The sequence below is a fragment of the Ursus maritimus genome, unplaced genomic scaffold (assembly GCF_017311325.1).
Source record: "Ursus maritimus isolate PB19 unplaced genomic scaffold, ASM1731132v1 scaffold_1, whole genome shotgun sequence".
NCBI lineage: Eukaryota > Metazoa > Chordata > Mammalia > Carnivora > Ursidae > Ursus > Ursus maritimus.
The window spans coordinates 18,393,424-18,402,730 of NW_024423343.1; the positions used below are offsets into that span (position 1 = coordinate 18,393,424).

Genomic DNA, 9,307 nt, shown 5'->3' on the forward strand with positions numbered 1-9,307 from the left:
TGGGACCCCAGACAAGTTACTTTACTCTTAGAGCCTCAGAGTTCTAGATCTGTAACATGAGAATATTAATTGCCATGCGCAGAGGGTTATTGTGAAGATTTGGCTAAGCGCTTAAGGTAAGTGCCCTAGAGAGAAGACTTGGAAAATGTGAGCCCCCGCACCATCTGCTTCTCCCAGTCCACACCCTGATCGCTGCCCCTAAGTTCGCCAGGCCGCCAGGCTGAGGCGGGGCTGGACTTGAAGGAGCACAATCTCAGCCATTGAGGTCACGCTGCTGTAGGAGCACCCTGCAGTGCTTTTTTGACACAGATCAGATCTTTACCAGAGATTTGTATTCAACAGGATCACAGTTCAAGAAGAGCAGTGAGAGGAAGAATGGCAAAGTTAATACATGGTTATAAGTTCGAGCCTCTAAGAAAATCTTACGTTGTCTTTTACTTGGAGAAAAGAAGGTTGAAAGTGAATTTAACAACTCTGGGTGCCTGGGTGGTTCAGTCGTTAAGCGTCTGCTTTTGGCTCAGGGCGTGATCCCAGTGTTCTGGGATCGAGCCCCACATCAGGCTCCTCTGCTGGAAGCCTGCTTCTTTTTTCTTTCTTTCCTTCTTTTTTTTTTTTTTTAAGATTTTATTTATTTATTTGACAGAGCGAGAGACAGCCAGCGAGAGAGGGAACACAAGCAGGGGGAGTGGGAGAGGAAGAAGCAGGCTCCCAGTGGAGGAGCCTGATGTGGGGCTCGATCCCAGGACTCCAGGATCACGCCCTAAGCCAAAGGCAGACGCTTAATGACTGAGCCACCCAGGCACCCCCCAACATCTTCCTCTCCCACTCCCCCTGCTTGTGTTCTCTCTCTCACTGCCTCTCTCTCTCTCTCTGTCAAATAAATAAATAAAATCTTTTTAAGAAAAAAAGAATAAAGTGAATTTAACAACTTTTTGAGACTGAAGTGGGATAATGGCCCTGATCTCTAAGGCCAGAAAAAAAGGAAAGGAGTTGAACTTGCATTAGAGAGGGCGGAAGAAAGAAAGACTGAACTTAAGGCCAAACTGTAGAAGATTATTACATTGCACATTGGGACAGGTGACCCTGGAAGCCTATGGGGGGGTGTTCTTTAGAGCTCCCTAAGAAGAGGGCCCCCGTTTGTCTGGATTGGGAGAGGTACTGAGCTGGCTGAGTAGTCTGCCCCAGAAATCAGTGGGAGAGAGGCAGGTGGTTGGGCAATATTTCAGGGATAGTTTTTGAACCCCAGAAAACATGCCTTAAAGCTCCTCAAGAGCTTTCAAGGAAAAAGACATCAGAGTGATCTGAGACTGGGAGAATCCAAATACCAAGGAAGGAAGAAACCCAGTGTGGGGAACGCGGGGCAAAGGGGAGGAAAAGAAGCAGTCCATTCTGTATCCAAGTGACATGCCACTCTACTGGTGGCCTCATCCTACTTCCCTTCTGTGGGCCTCAGTTTCCTTTTCTGTGAATGAAGTGCTTGGATTCAGCACTAGGTTGAGTCCTCCTCAATCTGAACTTCTGCTCACAAAATCGATCCAGAGAAAAATGTGAGTATATCTGTGAAAAGCCACCACCGTCCAAAAGCCGGGCTGTACTGGCCACACAAGAAAGAGGGCCAGTGCACCTGCACGGGTGAGGACTGGGGCTCTGGGGCCAGACCCGGGTAGAGGATTTGAATTCCTCTCTGCTCCTCAGCCAGAAGCTAGTTGTTTATCTTCTCTGAACTTCAAAATCTTCATTTGTAAACTAGGAATAATAATAGCTCATTGGGGGTTGTGAGTTTAAGTTAGATAATGCAAGTAGAATACTTAATATAATAAAACCTAATAGCTTCTGCATATCAGGCACGTAGCAATAAAACGGTACTTATTGCATTAGTATTCTTGGAATGAGCACTTTAAACCTTTTTATTTCTATCTCTACTGAATTTGTAGACTATATTGCACCCAAATCATATAATTTGTTGTGATCGTGGCATTTGTTTTTAACATACTTGCTTTTTCTTGTTTTAGCAGAACAAATCCAAACTCATTCAGCTGTCCTGAATGGCATATTAAAATACATACACAATCCATGCTTCTCTGGCTGCCTCTACACACTCTCTGTCCTTTTTAATTTGTAAAGTAGAATTAACAGAGTAATTGTGCGGCATGCCAGCAGCTCTGAATCGTTGGTGCGGTCCTTAGCAAGCCCCTGTCCCGGAGACGCGCGTTGCCCCTCTCCGCTGCGGTCAGTTCCTCCAGTATTCTGTCGATGTCACCATTTAGCTGCTCTTCTCTGCACCTTGGTCCGTCCCTTTGCAACTTCAGTTTGCTCTTTTTAATAGTGTTTCCCACTCAAAACCCCCTATCTGACTCTTCGTGAGGCTGGATGTCCCACTCCCAGCTTCACACCCCGCGGCCATGGGATGTGCACCCGGCTGATACAGAATTCAGTCCTCCAAGCTGGGAGGGAGCGTCTCCTGGGCCAGGGTGGGGCACCAGGTTAGGAGCGGCCTCCAGCCTTTTGGCTTTACTTCCCCGCAGGGGACACCGTAGGCGGCTGTGCGGTCCGGCCACTGCCCCCCGCCCCTCGCGTCCGGCCGCGCCGTGGGTTGCGGTCTCTGTGGGGGTGGCAGCTCCTGTCCGGGAGGTTTGCGTCTGGCGGGGCACCCCGGAGCCGCGGGGAGCCCAGAGGCGAGGCCCAGGCGGGGTGGGGCGCGTCCGGGCGGGGAGGGCAAACTCAGGCAGCGCAGGGGGCGCCGAGGGCAGCAGGGCGGGCGGACGCGGCGGAGGAGCGAGCGGGACGAGGGCTGGCTGGTGCCGGGGCCGCCCGCCCGAGGGGGAGGAGGCTGTGCCGCCCTTGCTGCAGGTTCGCTGTCGAGCGCACAGGAGGCAGGGACATGGGTAGGGTGCGGTCTGCGCGGGGCCCGAGCCCGGATCTCTTCCATTTCCCCTCTCACTCGGCCCCGAGCTGCGCCGCAGACGGCAGCAGCTCCCGCTCCGCCCGAGCCGCCTGACCGCCGGGCCGGGGTGCTAACCGCGGGGCCCGCCAGCCCGCCGGCCCGGCCAGCCCAGCCCAGCCCGGCGGCCCGCAGCCCCGCCGCCCGCCGCCCCCCGCCGCCGCCGCGTTGCCAAAACAAACGGGCCGGCCTATTTATTGGCGGCCGGCGAGCCGGGCAGCTCAGAGTCGAGGCGCCGAGGGGGACAGCGCGCCGCCACCAGCCAGGGCCCCGGGCCCCCGCCCCGCACCTGAGTCCCGCCGGCCCTGCGCCGCGCCGCGCAGCCCATGGCGCCCCCACCTGGAGCCCCCCGGAGCCACCCGGACGCCTGAGCCCCCGCAGCGCTCCCGTCGACTCGCCCACCCACCAGCCCACCAGGCGCCCTCGCCCGCCGCCGCTTGCCCGGGCTCCCCGGCCATGTCTCCCGCCCGGCTCCGGCCCCAACTGCGGTTCTGCCTGCTCCTGCTGCTGCTGCTGGTGCCGGCGGCGCGGGGCTGCGGGCCGGGCCGGGTGGTGGGCAGCCGGCGGCGGCCGCCGCGCAAGCTCGTGCCGCTCGCCTACAAGCAGTTCAGCCCCAACGTGCCCGAGAAGACCCTGGGCGCCAGCGGGCGCTATGAAGGCAAGATCGCGCGCAGCTCGGAGCGCTTCAAGGAGCTCACCCCCAACTACAATCCCGACATCATCTTCAAGGACGAGGAGAACACGGGCGCCGACCGCCTCATGACCCAGGTGAGCGCGACCCGCCCTCGCAGGGCGCCGCCGCCGAAGCACCGCCACCTGCCCGGCCCTCCCCGCCCCCCTGGCACCTTTTCTCGACCGGCTGGCACGCCCCCTGGCACCTGCCCCTCTCGCCAAGCCCGGCCTCCTGCTGCCCAAGATGGGCCGGCCAGGGGTCCCCCGCGGCAGCGCGGACATCCCCGAACCCGCCGGAGACTGTGAGAAGAGCTCCCCGCTGCCAAGCGCCACCGCCGAGCCGGGTGGCGGCAGTCCCTCTGCCCCGGAGTGCAGGCAGCTGAGGTCAGACGCGGCACCCGGAGGTACCTGGACCCGGCCGCCTCCCGCGCCTCCGGGACCCACGCAGTCTTTCCGGGCCTAACCTTCCGCAGGGCTGCGCCTCTCTCCTTTCGAAGCCGTTCGGCACCCCTGAGGCGAAGAAGCTGCGGGCGCAGGGGGCCCTTCCTCCCCGCGCGCTCGTGGTCCGCTGCGCTGCCCCCTCCTGGGTCTGGGCTTAGGGACAGCGGGAAGAGTTGGGCTGGGAGGCGAAGGTGGGAAAGTGAACTTGCCGGGCGAGCCCATGTGTCTGTCCCGAGAGCTGAGCGGCGCAGCTGCGGTTAAGGGTGGGGTGCCGGGAACTTCGGGCTCTGGGAACGAACTTGGGGGATCCCTGGGCTTGGTGGCGGGCACGGGGAGGGTTGAAAGAGAAGAGCCAGGATGCCGGGAGAGGCAGGGAGCGGAGCTAACGCTAGCTAGTTTCTGCAAGCTCCGAAGAGGACCCGCTCAGCCCACGCACGGGGGAGCAAACTTTCTTCCCTGCAGCCGGGGTCCCAAGGGATCAGAAACCTAAGTCCCCTTCCTCAGTGGTCTCCTGGGGCTTCCCCCGCAGGCAGGCAGCCTGCTTCCAAGGTGCTTTGGGAAGAGCAGCTCCACCACAGCCCTCAGCCTGCGCCCTGGCGCCGGGGCTGGCCGGCCGGTGTCGGGGCCGAAGGTTGGCTGGTGGCCGGGCCGGGCCGGGCGCCGAGGAATGCAGATAAGGATCCGGGCCACGGGCTGGGCAATCATTGACAGCGCGCGCCTGGGCTCTGGACCCGGGGGAGGGAGGAGAGGGGCGGGGAGCAGGGGCCCGCAGGGCCGACGTAGGTGGGGGGCTAGAAGCCTGCAGGCAAGGAGCACTCGGAGTTCCCTCCCTGGGCAGCGAGCGCCCCCAGCTAGGCTGCTCGCCCCAGAGGACAGCCAGGCCTTGGGCTGTAGCGGCTGTTGGCTCCTGGGAGATCCGAGTCCAAGGGTCTGTGGGGCCCAGGCTCTGCGAGGCAGGGGTAGGTGGAGACACTGGCTGCCCACACTTGGCGGGGCCTCTCACCTGAGTCAAGGACTGAAAGGGCCCCCTCTCCCAAAGGCCCCTCCCCCCAGCCAACTGCAGGGTCCTTTGGGCTGCAGGCCAGGGGGGAGTCACCATAGACGGATGAGCTCTCCTGTCCTTCCCGCAGGGCGTGGCTCTGCTCCCACCCCCATGTGAGACAGAGAGAGGAGCCCACTTGCTGAGATCAGAGGCTCAGTTTCTCGGGACCCTTCACTGATAGGGGTGGTGCAGAGGTGCTGAAGGCTCTGGACTCAGGGAGAACGTTGCCTGGGATTATCAACCCAGCGTGCGCCCCGCGCAGCGGAAGACGCTCCTCATCGCCCTCCATCTGACCAGGCTGGACGCTAGCATTTCCACCAGCTTCTGGTTCCCCCGCTTCCGCATCCTCGGGTGGGTTGTGGGATGTCTTTGGATCTTAAGTCCCAGCAGGAATGCTCTGAGGCACTGTAGTGATCCAGGCAGCCAGGGATTCCCCTCCAACACACCCCCACGCTGCTGGGGTGCTGTGCACCTGCCGCACCTCCCGACCTGACTTGGGGGGCTTCAGCCCTGAGGCTACGGTGACACCTACTGGGCACCTCCAGCCTTGCATGCCTAGCGGGCCAGCCGCAGGCCGTCGTCTCTGCTACCACCCCCACCCCGCGGGCAGAGGGCGGTTTCTGATCTCCGTGCCTTGGTGGGACAGAGGGACTGGGCGCTGGAAAAGTGTAGCCCCATCTGTGGAGGGATCGGTACCCCGTGCTGAGGAGAGAGAGTGCAGGAGGAAGGGGCCACTTATCAGAGAAGGTCGCCCAAGGGTGCACCACCGCCCACCGGGCCCTCCAGATTTGTGGCGCCACCGTGCGGTCCAGGTGCCTGAGCAGCCAGACGCTAGAATGCAAGGAAGCAAGTTAGGGCTCTTTGTTCCTAAGAGACGGGGACAGAGCACCCTCCCTGGGTTCCCAGCTCCAGCCGATGCTCTGGGAGAGGCCGGGGCGCGGCTGTGCCTCCACCTGCACGCAGGCCAGCATTTCCCCCTAACTGTGCACCCTTTCCTCTCGCAGCGCTGCAAGGACCGCCTGAACTCGCTGGCCATCTCGGTGATGAACCAGTGGCCCGGCGTGAAGCTGCGAGTGACCGAAGGCTGGGACGAGGACGGTCACCACTCGGAGGAGTCGCTTCACTATGAGGGCCGTGCAGTGGACATTACCACTTCGGACCGCGACCGCAATAAGTACGGACTGCTGGCGCGCTTGGCAGTGGAGGCCGGCTTCGACTGGGTGTATTACGAATCCAAGGCCCACGTGCACTGCTCCGTCAAGTCCGGTGAGCCGCTGCCTGGGGGCTGGGCCCGGGGCCGGGGCCGCAGGGCGTGGGCAGGCATTGGGCTCACTGCTGCCCAGAAGGCGAAGAGGCCCGCCAGGGGATGGAGGAGGGGACCCCAGGGAAGAGGACGTCCGCGGCGCTCCCCGCTGCTGCTTGTGACCACCTGCTCGTCTGGTGCCTGGTAGTGTCATGGCAGGAGCCTAGGGAGACAGGTCCCTGTCCCAGCGCTGCTGGGGGCCGGCCTTGTGGTCCACAATCCAGAGCCTGCCACAGGAGGTGCAAGACAGAGCACGCTTGGACAGATGGAAGCCAGGCTGTGGCAGAGATGGCCTCCCCACTCAGCTGACTCTGAATGGAGGTGGGTGGCGGGAGCAGGGGCCTGGGGCCAGGGCATGCCCAGACACCATCACGCCTGACCAGGAGCCAGGAGCCCAGAGCTTCAGAACCCACAACCCTGCTGCAGGTCAGGCCCTTTAGGGCACTTTGTATGCTCCTCCAGGGGGTGCAGGCGTCCCCAACATCTCCCCCCAGGGCCCTGAAGCTGAACGTTTTGGGGCAAAGCCAGCCACGAGGGCCAGAATAAACAGAGTGGACTCAATAAAATGGATTTTCCCAGATTGGCCGCCTTGTTGATCTGAATGGGCAGGCATGGGGGCCTCGCCCCTCCCTCAGATCTTATCAGCGTCCCTATCACCTACACTGAACCCAGTCATGGATGCTTCAAGCGGTTCCTGCGTGACTGCCAGTCTGGCCCCGCCTGGCTGTGGGCACAGCCCTCCACACTGGTACCAGGCAGTAGTCACGCTTGAAGACCTGGCACACTGAGACCAGGTCCGCTGCTTCCTATTCCCAAACCCGCCGGGGCACACAGTGGGGACCGCGCCCCCCCTCCCAGCACTGGCCCGCCAATTGTATCTACGTCAAGTCACGTCCACCCTTCACCTGCGAACACTGGCCTGGTACAAGCTCCCCAAGTGGCCACCTCCGTCCTTATTCCTGACCCCCCAACACTGCTCTCCATCCCACTCACCAATGCCACTGTGTCCCGTCCCCGCACAAGGACCCAGCACATGAACTGAAGATAGTGATTTTACCCTTGCCACTGAGCCAGGCCCTGGCCTGACCATTCACTCCGAGGCTCCCCAGAAGTCTGGGTTCGCCCACGGCGGGTCCTCCTCTCACTTCTGTATGGACTCCAAGGGCCAGCTCTGGCACAGAACTTGGGGAGTCTGTCTGAGAGGGCAATTTTTGGGAGTGTCTGATCAAGAAGTGAGAAATCATGGGACATCCAGACCCCAGAGGAGCTAAGTGCCTTCTCCATGAGACTGCAGCTTTCTGAGGGTCCAGTTACAGCTGACCACTGCCTGGCTCGGCCGATCCCTGGCCTCTCTGACTGCCTCGCAGCATTGTCAGGATTGAGAGCAGGCGGGGGCTTTACCCGGGCTTCGGGAGGGCCCTTTCCACCTCACTTGGGGGTGTTGGTACCACAATACGCTCCTCTCACTGGCGACGGATTCGCCTGGGGGGGAGGGTGGAAGGAAGATCACGTCGTGGGTTGGGGTGGGGTTCAAGGCTGCATGCGACTGGGCGGGGGAGTGTGGAGCAGAGCCAGGATATGGTGATGGGGGAGCTCTCCAGGAGTGAGAGGAGCTCTGGGGAGGGGTGCTGTGACACAGTAGTAACACCTTCATGTCCCTTCTTCCCACAGAGCACTCAGCTGCGGCCAAGACAGGTGGCTGCTTTCCTGCTGGAGCCCAGGTGCGCCTGGAGAGTGGCGCCCGTGTGGCCTTGTCGGCCGTGAGGCCCGGAGACCGGGTGCTGGCCATGGGGGAGGATGGGAACCCCACCTTCAGCGACGTGCTCATTTTCCTGGATCGCGAGCCAGACAGGCTGAGGGCCTTCCGGGTCATCGAGACCCAGGACCCCCCGCGCCGCCTGGCACTCACGCCCGCGCACCTGCTCTTCACGTCCAACAATCACACTGAACCAGCAGCCCACTTCCGGGCCACATTCGCCAGCCAAGTACAGCCTGGCCAGTACGTGCTGGTGGCGGGGGTGCCGGGCCTGCAGCCCGCCCGAGTGGCGGCTGTCTCCACACACGTGGCCCTTGGGGCTTACGCCCCGCTCACGAGACACGGGACGCTGGTGGTGGAGGATGTGGTGGCTTCCTGCTTCGCGGCCGTGGCTGACCACCGTCTGGCTCAGTTGGCCTTCTGGCCCCTGCGACTGTTCCACGGCTTGGTGTGGGGCAGCTGGACCCCGGGAGAGGGTGTGCACTGGTACCCCCAGCTGCTCTACCGCCTGGGACGGCTCCTGTTAGAAGAGGGCAGCTTTCACTCGCTGGGCATGGCCGGACCAGGGAGCTGAAAAGACCCCTTCACTGCCCTCCCGCGACTGCCTAACTCGGTCCAAAAGCCTCCTTGCCAGGAGCGCACTGACCCTGGCCGGGACCTGAGTTGGGGGGGGACACTGGTTCCCACCATCTCCTCTTTCACAGAGACGCACCATTGCGACTTGACCAGCCCGCGTCGGCCACCCCACCTCGATGTAGTGACAGAGCTGTAAACGGAGCTGGTGGGCGGGGGCTGGTCTAGCCTTCTACTCCAGAGACCTCAAGGCTGGCACAGTGGGGCCAACCCAGCCAGCTCTCACTTTGACCTTTCATACCTGCCTCCCCCAAGGGGGAGGGCCCATTCCATCTGTCTTAGGCCCCTCTTAGGTGGGCTTGCACCTCAGTTGATGCTGCTAGATTCCCTGGGAGCCAGCAGGGAGCTGGCTGGACTCAAGGCCTGCTGCTCAGAACTGAGAAGGCCGCAGGGTAGGGCAGCCAGGCTGGCCATCCTGAGGCATGACCTTCCTTCCTGGCCACACTCCTCGGGACACATCCAGAGACTATTGCTGTCAGCGGGCAGAGTTCTGGGTTCCAGCCAATGTGATCATAGTGC

The 9,307-nt window shown here is 61.6% G+C and overlaps 1 protein-coding gene across 1 annotated transcript; it reads left to right on the top strand.

Annotated features, from left to right (window-relative positions):
- Nucleotides 1-3,286: 3,286 nt before the first annotated feature.
- Nucleotides 3,287-8,729, top strand: IHH (Indian hedgehog signaling molecule). The gene is made up of 3 exons (XM_040637237.1): nucleotides 3,287-3,709; nucleotides 6,101-6,362; nucleotides 8,071-8,729. The coding sequence occupies exons 1-3, from the start codon at nucleotides 3,398-3,400 to the stop codon at nucleotides 8,727-8,729; spliced, it is 1,233 nt and encodes a 410-aa protein (XP_040493171.1). The 5' UTR covers nucleotides 3,287-3,397.
- The last annotated feature ends 578 nt before the right edge of the window (nucleotides 8,730-9,307 follow it).